Here is a 20,406-nt window from a genome sequence, read left to right on the forward strand (position 1 = left end):
CACAGACACGAATACATGTTAACTGATAAACAGACAAGTTACTCACAGACACGAGTACACGTTAACTGATAAACAGACAAGTTACTCACAGACACGAGTACATGTTAACTTATGAGCAGAAAAGTTACTCACAGACACGAATACATGTTAACTGATGAACAGACAAGTTACTCACAGACACGAGTACACGTTAACTGATAAACAGACAAGTTACTCACAGACACGAGTACATGTTAACTTATGAGCAGAAAAGTTACTCACAGACACGAATACATGTTAACTGATGAACAGACAAGTTACTCACAGACACAAGTACACGTTAACTGATAAACAGACAAGTTACCCACAGACACCAGTACAAGTTAAATGATAAACAGACAAGTTACTCACAGACACGATTGTATGTTAACTTATGAGCAGAAAAGTTACTCACAGACACGAATACATGTTAACTGATGAACAGACAAGTTACTCACAGACACGAGTACACGTTAACTGATAAACAGACAAGTTACCCACAGACACGAATACAAGTTAAATGATAAACAGACAAGTTACTCACAGACACGATTGTATGTTAACTTATGAGCAGAAAAGTTACTCACAGACACGAATACATGTTAACTGATGAACAGACAAGTTACTCACAGACACGAGTACACGTTAACTGATAAACAGACAAGTTACTCACAGACACGAGTACATGTTAACTTATGAGCAGAAAAGTTACTCACAGACACGAATACATGTTAATTGATGAACAGACAAGTTACTCACAGACACAAGTACACGTTAACTGATAAACAGACAAGTTACCCACAGACACCAGTACAAGTTAAATGATAAACAGACAAGTTACTCACAGACACGATTGTATGTTAACTTATGAGCAGAAAAGTTACTCACAGACACGAATACATGTTAACTGATGAACAGACAAGTTACTCACAGACACGAGTACACGTTAACTGATAAACAGACAAGTTACCCACAGACACGAGTACAAGTTAAATGATAAACAGACAAGTTACTCATGGACACGATTGTATGTTAACTTATGAGCAGAAAAGTTACTCACAGACACGAGTACATGTTAAATGATAAACAGACAAGTTACTCACAGACACGAGTACACGTTAACTGATAAACAGACAAGTTACCCACAGACACGAGTACACGTTAACTGATAAACAGACAAGTTACTCACAGACACGAGTACACGTTAACTGATAAACAGACAAGTTACTCACAGACACGAGTACACGTTAACTGATAAACAGACAAGTTACTCACAGACACGAGTACATGTTACTCACAGATACGAGTACATATTAACTGATGAACAGACATGCTGCTAAATGAATCACCACAAAATATAACAAACTGGCCATTGACCCAAGACCTGGCCATAAGAATTCAACAAAATCCATCCTGAACTTTTTGGTGTAAATTTACGGACAGACAAACAAACAACGCCAGGAATAATTATGTCAGTCATGTCAACAGCTTAGAACGCTAATATGACGGAAGCTGAAAGCAACTATTTAAGCACACAGCCGACATTTCATTGTCCAAAAGAAGTTCACTTCCTGTATTGGGTTTCCATCTGACGCTGGCCTGTTTCCTGATCACAGACTCTCTTCTCAAGCTCTTCAAAAAGCACAAAATTATAATTCTGATGATTTATTTGATTATTGTTCAACGCCATACTCCAAATATTTCACTGGTACAATGGCCAGCGGTGAACATGCCGTGGTCTAGTTGTTAGACACAGGCCTTTCAACCCCAAGGACTCGCAAGATACGGGTTCAAAGACGGCAGGAAATTTGTTGATACCCCGCCCTCACTACTTGTTGGACCTTGGTGACAATAAGCCATCTACGGCACCTCATGTGGGCATTTCTGTAGTCTAACGCTCATGGAAGACCACCCGTCATCTTCCAATATGGTGTACATATCAGTATGTCACATGTTGCTAAAATTCTGTGGAAACTGGTACTCCCAGACATGACTGATGCATTTCCAGTATGTTGGTACCAAACATATCACCTGTTCCATTCCCTGCATGCTAAAACAAGACATGACACCTGTTGCATTCCCTGCATGCTGAAACAAGACATGACACCTGATGCATTCCCTGAATGCTGAAACAAGACATGACACCTGATGCATTCCCTGCATGCTGAAACAAGACACGACACCTGATGCATTTCCAGTAGGCTTACATTCGACATGACATTTGGTATGCTGACAAAGGATGTGACAACTGGTCCATTCCCTATATGCCGACACTGGACATGACAACTGGGCCATTCCCTATATGCTGACACTGGACATGATAACTGAGCCATTCCTTATATGGTGACACTGGACATGACAACCGAGCCATTCCCTATATGCTGACACTGGACATGACAACTGGTCCATTCCTTATATGCTGACACTGGGCATGACAACTGATCCATACCCTATATGCTGACACTGGACATGACAACTGGTCTATTCCTTATATGCTGACACTGGACATGACAACTGATCCATTCCCTATATGCTGACACTGGACATGACAACTGAGCCAGTCCCTAGATGCTGACACTGGACATGACAACTGGTCCATTCCCTGTATGCTGACACTGGACATGACAACTGGTCCATTCCTTATATGCTGACACTGGGCATGACAACTGATCTATTCCCTATATGCTGACACTGGACACGACAACTGGTCTATTCCTTATATGCTGACACTGGACATGACAACTGGTCCATTCCTTATATGCTGACACTGGACATGACAACTGGTCCATTCCCTGTATACTGACACTGGACATGACAACTGGTCCATTCCCTGTATACTGACACTGGACATGACAACTGGTCAATTCCCTATATGCTGACACTGGACATGACAACTGGTCCATTCCCTAGATGCTGACACTGGACGTGACAACTGAGCCATTCCCTACATGCTGACACTGGACATGACAACTGGTCAATTCCCTACATGCTGACACTGGACATGGCAATTGATCCTTTCCCTATATGCTGACACTGGACATGGCAACTGATCCATTCCCTGTATGCTGACACTGGACATGACAACTGGTCCATTCCCTATATGCTGACACTGGACATGACAACTGATCCATTCCCTATATGCTGACACTGGACATGACGACTGATCCATTCCCTATATGCTGACACTGGACATGACAACTGATCCATTCCCTATATGCTGACACTGGACATGACAACTGGTCCATCCCTTATATGCTGACACTGGACATGACAACTGATCCATTCCCTATGTGCTGACACTGGACATGACAACTGGTCAATTCCCTATATGCTGACACTGGACATGGCAACTGATCTATTCCCTATGTGCTGACACTGGACATGACAACTGGTCCATTCCCTATATGCTGACACTGGACATGACAACTGGCCCATTCCCTGTATGCTGACAACTGGGCCATTCCTTATATGCTGACACTGGACATGACAACTGGTCCATTCCCTGTATACTGACACTGGACATGACAACTGGTCAATTCCCTATATGCTGACACTGGACATGACAACTGGTCCATTCCCTACATGCTGACACTGGACGTGACAACTGAGCCATTCCCTACATGCTGACACTGGACATGACAACTGGTCAATTCCCTACATGCTGACACTGGACATGGCAATTGATCCTTTCCCTATATGCTGACACTGGACATGGCCACTGATCCATTCCCTGTATGCTGACACTGGACATGACAACTGGTCCATTCCCTATATGCTGACACTGGACATGACAACTGGTCCATTCTTTATATGCTGACACTGGACATGACAACTAGTCCAATCCCTATATGCTGACTGGACATGACAACTGGTCCATTCCCTAGATGCTGACACTGGACGTGACAACTGAGCCATTTCCTACATGCTGACACTGGACATGACAACTGGTCAATTCCCTATATGCTGACACTGGACATGGCAATTGATCCTTTCCCTATATGCTGACACTGGACATGGCAACTGATCCATTGCCTGTATGCCGACACTGGACATGACAACCGGTCCATTCCCTAGATGCTGACACTGGACATGACAACTGGTCCATTCCCTGTATGGTGACACTGGACATGACAACTGATCCATTCCCTAGATGCTGACACTAGACATGACAACTTGTCCATTCCCTGTATGCTGACACTGGACAAGATAATTGAGCCATTCCCTATATGCTGACACTCGACATGACAACTGGTCAATTCCCTATATGCTGACACTGGACATGACAACTGTTCCATTTCTTATATGCTGACACTGGACATGACACCTAATCCATTCCCTATATGCTGACACTGGACATGACAACTGGTCCATTCCCTATATGCTGACACTGGACATGACAACGGATCCATTCCCTATATGCTGACACTGGACATGCCCTCTGCTCCTGACCGCAGACATGACCCCTGATGTGTTTCCAGTGTGTTGGTACCAGACATGTCACCTGTTGCATTCCCTGCAAGCTGAAACAAGAGATGACACTTGATGCACTTCCAGTATGCTTACACCAGATATGAAACCTGAAGCACTTCCACTTATATATTTATTTATTCATTTGCTTTGTATTTTACTCCGTACTCAAGAATATTTCACTTAAAGGATGGAGCCCAGCATTAAGGTGGGGGAAATTCACGACCATCTGTAGGTTGCTGGCAGACTTTCCCACGGCCGGCCGAACAGATGCACTTCCAGTATGCTTACACCAGACATGACACCTGATGCACTTCCAGTATGCTTACACCAGACGTGACATTTGATTCACTACCAATACGCTTACACCAGACAAGACACCTGATGCATTCCCTGCATATGACACCTGGATAGTTTGGGTGTGGCTTCCAAAAGTCGGGTGGGTGGGGGGGGGGGGGGTCAGGTTTCACAGAGCAAGTTAAAATGTAAAATTTGATTTAAATGCTTACTACTGGGCCCTGGGAGAAAACAGATATGGCACTTAGTACCGATCCAAAAATTAAATAATGTCTTCCCCGCTTGGGTTTAAACTCATGTATCTTACTACCACCACACCACAGTCACACACTCATACTTCTGTGTAGTTCCGGGTACATTTTATTTTCAAGCCTGTCCCCACTTCAACTGGACACAACAGACAGAAATAACAAAAATATCCAAAAGTTATCCAAAGATATGATCTTCCTCTAATGTGAGAATGAATACAATCAAAGTCATCAATCATCATGGCAGCCTGGGGCAGGCTAGTCAGTAGCCTAGGGTACCCCAAATGTTACAAGTCAGTTACTTGTATGTTACAAGTGTCATATACTGTAGTGTAAACATGTATGGTCATGTTGGTGTTTTTGTCATAAGCTATAAACATCAATGGTCATGTTGGTGTTCTTGTCATATGCCATAAACATCAATGGTCATGTTAGTGTTCTTGGCATATGCTATAAACATCAATGGTCATGCTGGTGTTCTTGTCATATGCCATAAACATCAATGGTCATGTTAGTGTTCTTGGCATATGCTATAAACATCAATGGTCATGCTGGTGTTCTTGTCATATGCCATAAACATCAATGGTCATGTTAGTGTTCTTGTCATATGCCATAAACATCGATGGTCATGTTGGTGTTCTTGTCACATGCTATAAACATCGATGGTCATATTGGTGTTCTTGTCATATGCCATAAACATTGATGGTCATGTTGGTGGTCTCATCATATGCTATAAACATCCACATTCAGGTTGGTGTTTTTGTCATATGGTATAAACATTGATGGTCATGTCCGTGTTCCTGAACACGTCCTGAATCATATCTGCAACTTTTGTCCATTGAAGACCATCGAGGCCACAGCCTATTCTTGGCATGGAGACAGTCTGGACACAGTTCTTCACACAGTGATCTCTCATGGCTTCTAGACTGGACTTCAGCACGGGATAGGTCGGTTTGTTGTACACTTTTTCCTTGGTGACCAGGTAATACACAAATCTGTCCCCTCTCTTCAGCACTGCTACACCCCCAGGTCTGCAAACTGGAATTAGAGTGGGAAGGAAACTGAAAAATATCACAATGATACAGGCATTTACCCTAAAAATTCACCCAAAAAGTGCATTTTTTCACACGATAAAATATTACTCTTTGTGCTGAAACATAATGTTTTTTTAGTCACCTTGACTTCCACACATGCCTCAAAACACCTTTCTAGGATCACTGAAATGTAGGCATTGGCTTGGCTAAAGACACATAGACCAAATGTTAGGTCAAGGTCAGTATTATGCATGTACTGCCAGGTTCCACAGTAAACTGCAAAAGAGACTCCAGCCTAACTAATGTTAATTTATTTATCTCATTGCTATTTAACGCCTTACTCAAGATTGTTTAAGTGACAGTTGTATGAGTGTAGGAAACTCAAATGCTTGCCAACAACCTTTGGCAAATTACTGATGAACTTTTCCATGCGTGATTTACACATACACACGCCATATGGCTGGTAGACAAGTGTTGTCAACCATCTGCTGTCACCAATTAAGGCCTGGCCACAAACAGTGAGAGCACGGAATCTACAATTTCCCTCAGATCATATACTTACGCTGATCTTTCAATTCTTGCACTCCCCCAAACTTCTGCTTAAACAGCACAGCGATGCCCTTTCCCATTCGGAAGTCCGCACTAACACAGTGGGCCAAAGCATCCTTCTCGGCACAGGAGAATAGGTCGCCCTTTTTCTGAACAAACTCTAAGCCCGGGTAAGACTGTCAGAGAAAGAGAAATTAGAAGCATCAGCAGCTACACTACACAGAATCCTTGGTCATATGGACTATGACTCTGTACATGTTAACACAGTTTTGACGGGGGCCTCCGTGGCTCAGTTGGTTAGCGCGCTAGTGCAGCGTAATGACCCAGAAGTCACTCACCAATGCGGTCGCAATGAGTTCAAGTCCAGCTCATGCTGGCTTCCTCTCCGGCCGTACGTGGGAAGGTCTGCAGCAACCTGCGGATGGTCGTGGGTTTCCCGCGGACTGTGCCTGGTTTCCACCCACCATAATGCTGGCCGCCATCGAATAAGTGAAATATTCTTGAGTACAGCGTAAAACAACAATCAAATAAATAATACACTTTTGACAACGAACTCTTGCATGAAATTTGTACCCTGTATAAGGATTGAGCCCACATTGTATATCATGCTATAGCCAAGGATCTTGGCGGGGGTCATTTAACGTGGGGTTAGGCGTACATGTACATGCAGCCAATGAGTCTTCCAGGTTAAAATATTGGTATTTAAGAACAGCTTAGCTTAACAGAAGTAATTTCGTACTCTACGAAGGTCCAGGCTGATTTTCTTTGAAATGAAGTAAGTCTCACGCAAATAAAAGAAAACAACCTAAAGACCCTGCTTTCCGCACTGACCGCACTGCCACCATATTTCTTTAGAGTAGTTGGCCGAGGCACGTATGCCATGGAGAAGCCACTCTTAGACCAAGATCTTGGGCTAATCATGCTATGCCCTATAGGCCTACTAATAAACTTTCCTTGCCATACCCTGGCCACTTAATATAACCACCCTTTTCATAATGTAGGACTTATGTAAGTTGTACAGCATGCTATAAACTCAATCCCTCTATTAATCTCATACAAGTGCCTATGGTTTCAACTTGATATTGTGTAATCGACTGGTGGGGGGAATACAAGTAACTTGGATTCATTGGTTGAATTACATGTAGTTCGCCTTTCAAGATGGTATTCGAAACAATAAGTATGGCAAAGGAATGACTACCAGTATGTCTTACTAAACAGGTAAGTAATGTCTTGGTTACTCCGAAGAATGTAAGATAATCTAATTGAAATCATGCCAACATATAGCTAGCACGAAAACCCGACACTCTATCATACTTTTCTCTGACTTCGTTTTCGAAAATAAACTTTACTTTATTACCTCGCCAATTTTACCTGAACTGCTTTTTGATCAGTTTCCTCTTCATCTCTTTGCTCTGTTGATTTACGCTTTCTGCTCACAGATGTCTTCGTCAAGTATTTATCCATGACAAAAATCAAATCTACATTATTCTCCAAGCCTGCTGACAGCTTTTGACGGATCACCACTAATGTTCAAGTATCCAAACTACCTTAAGAGACGTGACCTAGTTCATCACAGTGTTGTAAGCCCACAATTGTTGGTTGTACATGCAATACATGCGATATTTCCTTTGATTTATTTATCTGTTTGATTGGCGTTTTACTCCGTACTCAAGAGTATTTCTTATACGACGGCGGCCAGCATTCTGGTGGGAGGAAACCTAGCCAAGGAATCGGCTGTAAACTTTTAAGGTCTAGTTCGCTGACGAGTTTATGGGTATTGGGAACAAAGCCTTCCGCCGACTTGCTTGAGTCAAAACTTACGTGTCATGGACAAAAGTCGGGGGAATTACGCTCGCCGAAGGCTTCGTGGTCTTATGGACAATTTTTATCCCATTCCTAGGCGTATACGAGTGGCAATTCCATGATATTTCGCTTTTTTGTGCTACGCACAAATATCATGACGTCATCATTTTACACCTGCAGCTATTTTTTTTTTGCGCGCGCGCTGCATGCGCACCTTTCGTGCCATGGCACATCAATGCGCTCAAAACATGTGAATTTAATGGCCATTCGAAAACTTATGAATTTATTTATTTATTTTTTGCTTTATTTATTTATTTATTTATATTTTTTTGCCTTTTTATTGCCTTCAAAAAGCCCCACGAATTTGTATTTTATTTTCAACCGTTTATCTTTCGAGCTACAGTTTGTCCTATTGGCATAAGTATCCTTTGGCTAATGTTTATTTGTTGCCACCAACCGACGTTATATAAAGATTTTAAGATTTTGAAATTTGAGCCAGCAGGTACCTTGCCGGGACATGACAATTCAAAACATAACGGACGTTAGGTCGTCTGTTCCATTCTTGGAGCAGGCCGTTGTCTTCCATCGACTAGGCGTGCTTATCTAGCTATTCGTCACACTTTAGAAAGTTCGTCAGTATCTTGCCAAAACTCAGTGGTTTTCCACGGTTGCTCCGGTGTCCTCCAACAAAGAGACCGTCATCGTGTAAATGAAAACTTACACATGAGTATATGGCATTAAACATCAATCAAATGGATCAGTAAATCAGTCTTGGCAATGCTTTGGTTCTACAATGCTGCCGGTGATAGCACGGTTAACTATATTTTACCAGCTCTATTTAATTGTCTTCTCATTTAAATGGTCAGATTGTTGGAAAGACGGCCTGTGTAGAGTCTGGGCGGGGCGAGATTTAACAAGCTTTACCATGTGGTATGGATGAGACAGTCCTCTCGCCTTTACAATATGATTAACAGTTGGTCGCCTAATGTGATTTGATGTAGCAGTTAGTGTTCATGCGCAGTATGCCGCAATGAATACGTCCCTGGAGCTTTGGGCAGACACACAGTCAAGAGTTTAATCAGATCCGCCGTTGTGTACAAGTAACCCTTAACGTGGTGTAGATAATTTGTTATACGAGAAACTCATCATCTTTAGGGGAAACATAGAGCACTCTGTTATTAATTTATTATTTGATTCGAACAAGACTACCCAACGTCATGTTTTGAATTCGAAATTCCGTCAAGCCCCTGCAAAGTTAAAGCTGGCTGTTCTTCCAACGTAACCTTACAATGTGAATCTGTTTGTATTTTTGCGTTTTTATTGCCTTCATATAAATGGTATTATAGAATTTGGATTTCGATATCAACAGTTTATCTTTTGAACAGCCAGCAGGTACCTTCCCGGGACTTAGCAGAAGTTCTAATTCAAAACATGGCGGACGTTGGGTCGTCATGTTCGATTCAAAAGTTAAAACGGGTGGATTACTGTTGAAAGAAAGGTTAAAGTGAACATAACGTCTGGCACTATATATACATACAAAAAAGCATGTGGGGCACAGTTATCACAGAAAAATATATGAAAAGTTCTATACAGTTTTGAATGCCGAGGAGATGAAGTTCAGTATTGGGAACAGTATAGAGGGCAGACAAATATCGATGCAATAAACTGGATTTTGCCTTTAGTTTAAGGGCCAAACTGGTGCATTTTTGACCACACATTCATAAGCAGGGGAACTGAGAATGGCTGCCCATGTCATGATGCGTACATGTTGGGCATGAGACTTCAGTAACTTGTCAGGGTGAGCTAGCAAGAAAACCGCCTCGGTAGAGTCATTGCTTGAAGAAAAATATTGTGACTTTGCATTACTTTTCCTTACCAATGTTAGATTTATTACGAAAATATCTTCCCTAAATCTGAATGAAAGAGTCAGAAGGTCCTGCTATGTTGGGTAAATTACCTGTTGTCGGTACAGCCAGTAGTATACAGGGTATAGGTTCTGGCGCACCAATTTAGCCCATGTTTCGTGGGTCTGGGATATAGCTCAGTCGGCTGACAGAGGTGGGAAAGGCGCTGTGTGTAAGGGGTGTATTCATATACTACATATATAAGGTGATGTTTGCTAGCTCAAATCCGGATTTGGTCTCCTGTATATGTAGTATATGAATACATTACCTGCATATGGCGCCGGGCTCTACGCACTTCTAAGGAATCTCTGCAACTTTCGACAGTTTCGGAGGCAGAGAGACCTTACCAAGGGGTGTTGTAGATGGCCCAATGGTGGTGGGATGTGTCAACGCCAATTAACCCCCCTTCACGGTGGGTCGCTAGCGCAAAAAATCCGGAGCCCGCCGTTAGGGTGGTGATTACTTGGTAACAGATTGAGCTATAAACCAGGCCTTTTGCTTTTTTGGACCATGGGTTCGAGCCCTACACTGGGCAGATTTTTTTTTTACCCCCGGGCACCAGGCTAGACAGACACCCGTCCAACCGTCCAACTGGACGGGCAATCCAGCCAAAAGGGGTATTTTGGACGGGCAAAATTTTGAATCAACATTTTGGGGGGGGGGGGGTTAAAAACAAAATAAATATATTCAAGATCGTTCCATCGAAACATACGTGAGGTTGTGTTGTTGTTGTTGTTGTCTGCATTAGCGCTCGTAATCAGTGAGAGTGACGGCGATGAAGAAATTGTAGACGACCCACGAGACAGGAGTCCCATTAAGCGAGCGACAGGCACGGCGAGTCCCAACCCATAGACCAGTACACTGTTTCAAAGTGTATTAACATTATATGTATGTATACTAGATTGTGAATATTTTTCTAACATGTAAGTTTTCAAAGTGTATTCATATATGTATTAAGATGACAGAAATGATGTTTGACATGCACTACTGTGTCACTGTGCCAAAAGTTAATTTCTCGACATAGATATGTGACTGATAGTACATGTACTTGAATTGTTTCTTGTTTTGTTTTGTTTTTTGTATTTTACAAAGTTTATTTCTACCTACTGTGACTTAGCTGCTCAAATCGTATGGTGATTGGTGACACTACTCTTTTTAGTGAGTGACAGTCACAGATTCAGTGGTGATAATTTTGCCTGTTCTCAGTCTCAGTTGTAAGAGCTATGTATACTGTATTCTGATTTGGTTCCGTTGCATTTTAATGTGAAGTAGTGTAACTTCTGAGTGACATGCACCTGCTGTGCCAAATTACCATGCATTTTGATTGTTTTCCTTTTATATGTATTTTTGTATATTTTATTGTTCACAGTTTATTTATTTCTACCTCCTGATTCACAGCATTCACACTTGAATTGTCAGAACTGCTGTGCCAAATTGCCATTGTTTTCCTTGCATCTGTATGGAATTGTGTATTTTACAGTTCAATTTGTTTTTCTACCTCCTGTTTCACACTTGGTTGTCCAAAGCATAACAGATTGTAACCTTACATAGTTTAATATAAAATTTATGTACTCCTTTTAGTGATTCGCACTCAGTGTCAGTCATTGGTGGGAAAAGTGTGATATATTGGGTGCCCCTAAAAACTGTCAATTTCTTGGGTCCAATAGTAATACATTATTTCCAGTGATATGATAGCAATTAAAGCTATTAAAAGGTCTTGATTTTCAATGATACAGTGGCGATAAAATGTCTCCGGCGGCAGACCCCCTGCTTATTTACGGGGGCCTCAAGCGGCGGCCCCCAAACCCCCTGCCTTTTGGACGCCCCATTGTCAGATCCTGGCTAATGCCCTGCCCCCGGGGCTCTCGAGACATAGCATGGGGGTGGCCCTGGTTCCAAACAAGTTCCCCCTGGGCACCCCCCCCCCCCCGCCAGAACATCATTCGGAAAGAGCGTTTTTCAGCTCTTGTCGAGCTAGTTTTCGGCCGCGATCTATAAGCTGTTTTTTCGTGCTTTCATCGATCTCTACGGCCTTGAATAACTTACGAGACTTGGCGCGTATCTCCTGCTTCAGATCAGAGTAGTTCTTGAGCTCCTGAACGATTTGCTTGAACTCTACGTCTGAAATAACACCATCAGATAATGCCGTAGATACCTGCGCACGGATGCTGTTAAGTTTGGCCTCAGCCAACAGCCGTATATCGTTATGTTTCTTGGCCTTTGCGTGAAGTCGGCGGCTAACGAATTTTCCGGCGATATTTAAGACACCGCAAGCTAGGGCCGCAGCTTCCATGGCCAAGACAGCAGGGGCTGCAATTATTGTTGTGAGTAGTCCCACGCCTGCAACCCCTAGCCCCAAACCGGCCGTGAGCATGGCCGAATCAAGGGCCTTGGCGGCTAAGACACCGCGCCGGTACTTTTTGTACAAGGCCCGACGGAGATCTCGCTCAGATTCAAGCTGATTCTGTATTTCGCTGATATACTACAGACGAAGGGCGTGCTCCACGCTCTCCGGCGGCGCGGTTGGGGCCAAGGGGTTTTCAACCATAATCGTCGGCGCGGTCGGGGCCAAGGGATGGTCATCCGTAATCGTCGGCGCCGCGCCCTCCGGCGGCAAGGGATTTTCATCCGTGATCGCCGGGCACAGGCGTCCCATATTGTCCGTCCTACGAATCAGTAACGTCGGTAAACTCTAAATCGTCCTCGGGACTACTAACACGAAAGCGGCGAAGTCTTATACCGGACTCTAAATAGATTTCATCGAGATTGAAAACGCCCCCTGCAAAGACCCGTATTCCTCGAGAGAGCTCCGGATGACTGGGTCGCCCTGGGCCTGTAATTTGATCATAAGTCTGAGCTCCTTTCCATCGTGCGCTGTAGGCCACTTTAGTTTCACCCCGGTAATCATGGAGGAACGGCGCTGAGAGGCCGCGCCAAGTATGATGTTGAAGATAAGTATAGATGCAGGGTTTATTCGTAGCGTGGCCATAGACATAGTTTGCGCGCCAAGACGCACGGTCTCTACACCCGGCGCCGCAGTTAGTGTGAAGTAACCTCCTCCACCCATAGCTATATGACAGTCGCTGGTTGGTACACACGACACGAAAGAGGTTCCGGAGTTGAAAACTTTTTTCACCCAGGCCCCAGTGGTCTGGACCGTTATCGGGGTCACCTTCACATCTATAAACCAATAGGGGTCGCGAGCTCTGGTAAGAACAAAGCGGTCTTCAAGGCGAATTAATGAGAGTTTTTGTTCTTCAGTCACCTCAGACGGCGACCTGCGCTCTTGCTCTACAAAGGATGAGACATCTTCAAGGGAAGCAAACGTGGTAGGTTCTGCTTGCCCCCCCCCCCCCCCCCGTAATCTTTTTGCGGTTGTACTTGTCACTTTGAAACTGGAAGGCGTAGATTTTACCTTCCTGGCCTTCAAGTTCGAACTCCGACACATCTGCCAAGTCGCTTAAAGACAGGCACGCAGATCTGGGACCGGCTGCGTCCACCATACCTCATTGTATTTCTAGGGTAGCACTGAGGTACCCTACATTCATATACTTGCCGTCTTTGTCTAAAAGCGCCACGGTCAAGTCCGGTATATAGTCGGCGCGCAAGGTTTTGTACTGTGGGTTGGGAAATGAAACCGTCTTCCCGCAGTTAATCCCTTCACCAGTCACGGCGATGGCTTTAAGTAGTGTGGAACCACCACCGAAATCTGAGGTTATTCTCACGTTTTCTGAGATGCTCAGTTCATCTAAATGCACGAAGACTTCTTTGTGTGAGACCAAGTTAGGTAGCTTTTCACCCTCCACAGTCCCCCCTATGGGAGTCATCCCGTCGGAGAACCCTAAGATGGGGGCAAGCTCTTGGAGTATTATGAAGGTATTTCTAGGGAGGGTAAGGACTAAGCGGCACGTGGCTTCATTCAATCCCAGAGAAACCCCATGCGGGCGGAATATGTCCTTGCCCAGCGTACAGACATTGTAGTAGCCCGTCGGCACTTCAACACGTTTGCCCTCAAGCAAGAAGCCCACTCCGGAGGGGATATTCGCCCAGGCCGGGTAGAATGTTATCTCGCGAAGGGAGGTTTTAAGGCGGCCGTAGAAGTTGTTAAGGGCATGAGGCAGCGTGTGCTGTGCCCCATTTAGAATGTCAGTCAATGTGATGAACATCTTAGCCACGATGAACAGCGAGGCTTACAGGTTCAATAGAGAGGCCACTTACAAGGCCGGGGCATTTCATAGTATCCAAACCCACGCAGAGCAGCTCACGCGATTTGACATCTACATCGATGAAAAGAAGGCCTTTCCAGTCCAGTTCACAGATGTGTTGGACAAGTACCGGCTGCCAAAGATAACCGACAATGAAATTGTTCGGGCCTGGAACACCAATCCTATGCAATTCTGGCAGAACCAAGTGAACTTCGCGGTCTGGTGCGCAACCACGGGCTGTGGCGTCTCTGCAATAGACCATCTTCTCGCCCCCGACCAACGAATAAGGGCCCTATACACGTTCCATGTGTATTACCAAGTTAGGCGGATCTTGGAGGAGATAAAGGCCCCCCTGCCGCAAGAGCGTGGGCGACATTCAAAAACCCCTACGACGAGAGGGCCTATGAGAGGATTTGTAGGGAGTTCCGCGTAGATGCGCACGCAGACTGGAGGTGCAGGGGGGTGAATCACGCCCTCGGGGTGGCATATTACTATGTCACGAGAACGGGCTACAGCCCCATTGGCGATGGGACCTTCGATCCGAACAGGATGTCGTTCTCTAGAAAGCCTACAGCGCTCCACGTCGACTACATCGAGCAGGACGCCGAGGAGGCTTGGGCGTCGTTCATTGCCGACAAATCCCAAGGATTCACGCAGCCGGGCGTAGAGCGCCTAAACGATTCCATCCGGACATACGTGTGGGCTGTTTTAGGCGCCCAAGCGCTAACAAGGGCGCGTATTCTAGGCACGGGCACAGCCTCGACGCGAAAAAACAATTTGCCGCGAACGTTGAAGACGCTATTTCCTCTCCGATCGACCTTCCGTCTGCTATCAAACGCTACCAGGACGTGCTACAGTATGCCGGGAGCGCAGTAGACTTTGTGTATGGCATAGGCCTATATATGGCCCCCAGCGACATGCTTCTGCAGATCGGCCATGTGGCGAACTACAACAAAAAAATCGTCGTGGCCACAGAAGACCAGAAGCTAGGCGCCAATGAGGGTGTGAACGTTAAAGTGCCGCCCACTTTGCACAAGCACGCACCTGACCACGGAATCGTTGAGCCACAAGAAAGCGTCCCACCACCCACCGCGCGCGTTCAGCATGTTGCTGCCGCCGGAGACAAACAAGAACCGCTATTTCCAAACCAAAAGAATCACGATGCGGAGAAGACAGCCATCGTCGTCGCTGGGGTTGGTATCGGCTTACTGTTGCTGTGGATTATGCGTTAAATACTTGCGAACAGCCACGAGCATTAGGCCACCTAGAGCCCAGACATTATCGGCCAGCCACCCAGCCGCTTTCCCGAGAAGGTTCAGTAGCCAGGACACGATACTGCCAATAATACCCGGAATCGGAGCAGCAGCCTTCCCAGCCAGCCTGCCTAGGGCGCGCGCCAGGGACTGGAGATGCTTTTTCACCCATTCTTTAAGACCACGCCCGTCGGATGGAGGTGGCGTGGGCTAAATGCCCCCGCCAGACCCGCCAGTCAGCGCCAACTTTATCGCTAACCCCAGTGTCGAGATCGCCATCCCAATTGCCGTGAGAATGGAGACCACGGTTATTCCCTGCTCCCGGAAGAGGGTGCGAACGCGCTCGGCCAGAGTGGTATCCTTGTGTAGGATGCAATCGACCGTCTGCTCGATGCGGCGTATTTGCGTGCGCAGGGCTTCGGCCGTTAAAGAGGCTGCTTCGAGCTGGGCCACCCTCTCGTCCTCGAGATTCCTTATCCGGTCTGCGATCCGACGCCGGGAGAATTCATCAAGGGCCTCCTCCAACTTCTGTTCTTGTTTTGCAATGTCCTTATCGAGACTTGACAGCTTGGCGAGGTTATTCGCGTGTTCGCCTTCCGAGGTCTGCAGTGCCTTGTCAAGCCCCAGAAGTTCTCGCATGGGACGAGGAGGGTCGTTTATCGTTTCAAGAGCCCGCTCGACCTCACTATCCGTCAAGCTTGTTTCCATTATGTGGACAGCTTCAGCGGCCTTTTTCGCTGGTTGGCTTAAATCCTTCAGCTCCATGGTATCTGCCTCGGCGGCCGCGGCATCGAGTTTTGAACTCGCTGTCTCCAGGATTACGAATTTTGCCGGAGGCAGTGATTTCTGTTTTCTGTTTTTCATTCTGCCTTCTCCTTTCCAGTCTACAAAGCCCAGCCCCTCCGCATCCTTAACAACCCTTCTCCCTCCATTCTTGGCGATTGTTATGAGGGCTAGCGGTTCTCCAGTTTGTTCGTTGGTGAGTTCAAGTTTTGGGTAGTTCACGAGTCGCAGACGCCCATCGACAAGCATAATCTTATTTTCTTCGTTTAAACGGAGTGGGGTAAGGTTGGGATACCAATCATCCTTCGCCATGATTTTGTAATAAGACTCCACGGCGTTCTGTATCACCTTGGTTTTTGGTCTTCGTAGATCGTACCCAATATTGGTGTCTTGGGAACAACATCACCTGTAAAGAGAGAGGTCTGTTCGACGTCGTCGTCTTGGGCATTGTTGTAGTCCTCTTGGGCGTCGTCGAACGCCGGATTATCAAAGTCAAAGTCTGCCATAATCCTCGTATTGAACATTCAAGGAATACCTTGAATACACAAGGTATGCCTTCAATACACAATGTATGCATACGGACGCAGGCTAAACCCCTTCAGAACACTCCGTAAGCCTCTCGGGGTACAAGGTGAACGGCAGTCCGTGGTCGTCACCAATAACCCGAGTACGATCGACCAGAATCAACAACTCTTCGTCCGCTTCCCTAACCTCGGCACAAATGACGTCATTGTGCCCGGTACCGTGCGCTTGGCCTTCTCGATCACGATTAATTCATCCGACCCGAACGCCACAGTGGTCGGGAATCTCGGACGCGCAGTAGTCAAGAAAACCACGATCAGAATCAGCGGGGATGAGGTAATGTCCATCGACGACTCTGATGTGTTTCCTTGCTACGGCGACTTATGGCTGACCAAAAACGAACGGCAGAATGTGGCCTACCAAGGCATCGGCAGCGAAAACATGCTTAAACTTCGAGTCGGAGCGGAGGACGCAAGTGACGACGATGCTGGAGAAAAGGCCATCACTCGCGCCTTTGGCAGCCAATTCCACATCCCGCTAGACTTTGAACTTCTAGATAGCCACATGCCATTCTAACATTCTAACAGAGTGCTTTGGCCGACCGACTGGAGTACGAACTGACGTTCAACGATTACGGCCGGGTCATCCAGACAACAGACGATGCCGACGCGACTTACACCATCGACAACATCAGCCTGGAGTTCCATATGGTCACCGAAGAGGAGCTCACTAGACAGATCCGCACCCAGTTTGCCGGGGGCGTCTCCATACTGTATGATCGCGTCCTCCGCCACCGAAAGTGTGTGAAGGACAAGTCTGATACTCTCTGGAACATAAACTGAACACGCCCGCGAGAGCAATGAAGGGCATCCTCATGCTGTTCGAAGCTAAAGGAACCCCATGGAGGAGGAGGTCGGAATCCTTCTACAACCGGAAGATCACCAAAGTAGAAGTCACAATAGAAAGGGTCCCCAATCAGCTGTACAGCCAGGGCATGCGGGCGTACCAGCAATGGGGCGAGGTCAAGAAATTCTTTGCCAGCTCACCCCTTAAGAAGCGGGGCCCTGAGGTGGCCATGGTCGTAAAAGACTAAGGCCTGGCAAACGTGTCCCTGGAAGAGTTCTTGACGTCCAAGCACGCCTTCTGGCTTGACCTTCGGACAAGCGACAATGACGAACTGCATGGCAGTGGGAGGCGCGTTCTGAACGCCAGCGAGGGGATTACGATACAGGTGACAAAAGAGAGAGAAGAGCCCGGCGTGTTGAACGTATATCGGTATGTGATCATGGACGCAAAGCTGCACATCCAGAATGGTAGATTCGTTAACGCGCTTTATTGATGACGCCCACTGCGCGATTATCTGTGGGCAGACGAACTGCGGCAAAACAGTCTTCGTGCTGGACCTGCTTGAGGGCCCGTTCCGCGGTTTCTTCCATCACATTGTAATCCTGTGCCCCACTCTTAAGCATAACGAGGCGTACCGGCGGCGAAGGATACTGTCTGACCCTGAGGTCTATTGTTTTGACCCCGGCGAGCGGCTCAACGACTGTCTGAGAGCTTTCTACAGATTGTTCGAGGGGGAGCCCACCCTATACATCATCGATGATTGTAGCGCGTTGGAGGCGATGAAGAAGAAACAAAAAATGCTGTCATTCATGGCTTTCTCGGGCCGTCATGCAAAGCAAAGCGTCTGGGTCCTCACTCAGAAATACACCGCCGTCCACAAAGACTTTCGCGAGCAGACAAGGTGGGCGGCTTTATTCCACTGCAAAGATCGGCACTCGTTCAACGAATGCCTGGAGGAGAACCACATCATCGAGGCCGAGAGCAAAAAGGCAGAGGTTCGACAGAAGCTCAAGAACAATCCGCATTCTAAGCTCCTGCTAATGACTAATACGCCAGGCACATCTAAGATTATATATTAGACGTAGGCGCCACTTTCCAATGAAGCATGGATACCGACGAGCTTATAATAGACGAGATTCTGGGCGCAGAGGAGGAGCCCGGCCGAAGCCAACAGCCCGGCCGAAGCCAACAGCCCGACCCCAGCCAACAAGATGATGCACGGAAGCTCAGGGATAGGCTGGCGGGCACTTGCGGTGGGTGGGCAGGCCAAGCGATATCTGGGAAAAGACGTAACAGCCGCTGAGATCGACGTCATGAGCGACGAAGACGTTTAAAGGATGTACTCCCGGTACGAGGCGATGCACGGATGGTTAACGGTCTCGGAGGTATGTTCTTGAGATCATATGTAAGGGCGTCCAGCTGGCTCCTACCAATCCCACCCGAGAATCGACCAATGCTCATGGCACAAGCTCGCCACCGACCCATTTGTTGAACAGGCGCTTAGCAGTGCTAGCTGCTGGCTATACTACTGCTATGGTAAGTACTTAGCACCGTTAAGCATGGCGCTGACCACTGCTGAGCACTGCTCATTTGAACACCACTGCTGTCCCAGAAATGAGCCGTATGATCCAGAGGAACATGAGTAACACACGAATCCGGAAGGCCCGAAGGAAGCGGAGGGGTTGACTGCGGATTCTACGAATGACGGCCCTGCGAAGAGTCCCAAAAAAGTCGCTGCGGGTCGAGCGGGTGCTGCAGCGAGAAAGGCCAAGGCTGAAAAAGCTCAAGGACGAGCTTCGCGAGGCAAAGGCTGCTTTGCTTGGCGCAGCTGATTCCACCAAGAACAGCCGAATGAAACGGATTCTACGAAGGAGGGGGAGGCCACAGATTTTGCGAAGGAACCGGATTCTACGAAGGTACACCAAATCACCCACTGGAGGGCGCCCCTGGCGTTATTAGGCGTGGCAGCCTTGCAGTGCTAGTGTTGATACGCGTGTGGCGCAGCCGCTAATACAGCACATGCACGAGGTGCAGATATTACGCCGTAAAAAGATATCGCGCCGCAAGAAAAGATTCTCCATTTGAATACACGTCGCTACCCTTTCTATATAGATCAGCATGTCTACTCCACCCAGTGACGGAAAAGTGCTAGTCAACGCGGCCTACCACGCCGCTGTGGTCTCTCTCCTGGCTACTGGGTACGCTCGTCTCGGCCAGCTCGTCTCTGGCGAACCTGAAAGGAGCCCTCCCGAAGCTGGACTTAACACCCCGTGACGTCGGCATGGTCATTGCAGATGTAGGCCTGGCCATGTTTTCGAAGGAACTGCTAATTAAACAAGGGCTCCTTCCTCCCAATATAATCCAGTAGTAATGGCCTCCATCGCAATAATGATGGGCGGCGCCCTCGTAAACGCTTTGGCCTTCAGCGGGAGCAGCTATATGTTTTTCGATGGTGAGGAGTTCCGGTGTCGACGAAG

General features: G+C 46.7%; 1 protein-coding gene across 1 annotated transcript; it reads right to left on the reverse strand.

The window, feature by feature from the left end:
* Positions 1 to 4,933: 4,933 nt before the first annotated feature.
* LOC135482238 (ADP-ribose glycohydrolase OARD1-like) lies at positions 4,934 to 8,121 on the reverse strand. The gene is made up of 3 exons (XM_064762117.1): positions 7,985 to 8,121; positions 6,627 to 6,789; positions 4,934 to 6,068 (listed from the first exon to the last, which is right to left on the reverse strand). The coding sequence occupies exons 1-3, from the start codon at positions 8,075 to 8,077 to the stop codon at positions 5,794 to 5,796; spliced, it is 531 nt and encodes a 176-aa protein (XP_064618187.1). The 5' UTR covers positions 8,078 to 8,121; the 3' UTR covers positions 4,934 to 5,793.
* Between the last annotated feature and the right edge of the window lie 12,285 nt (positions 8,122 to 20,406).

Source organism: Liolophura sinensis, chromosome 1, assembly GCF_032854445.1.
Source record: "Liolophura sinensis isolate JHLJ2023 chromosome 1, CUHK_Ljap_v2, whole genome shotgun sequence".
In the NCBI taxonomy this organism is placed as follows: Eukaryota; Metazoa; Mollusca; class Polyplacophora; order Chitonida; family Chitonidae; genus Liolophura; species Liolophura sinensis.

What these genes read in the sequence shown, in the direction of transcription:
- LOC135482238 (XM_064762117.1), bottom strand. Translation starts at nt 8,077, where the DNA reads ATGGATAAATACTTGACGAAGACATCTGTGAGCAGAAAGCGTAAATCA. An exon ending in CTGATCAAAAAGCAGTTCAG is followed by an intron (nt 6,790 to 7,984) that starts GTAAAATTGGCG and finishes TTTCTCTGACAG; the next exon opens with TCTTACCCGGGCTTAGAGTT. An exon ending in GCAAGAATTGAAAGATCAGC is followed by an intron (nt 6,069 to 6,626) that starts GTAAGTATATGA and finishes CTCTAATTCCAG; the next exon opens with TTTGCAGACCTGGGGGTGTA.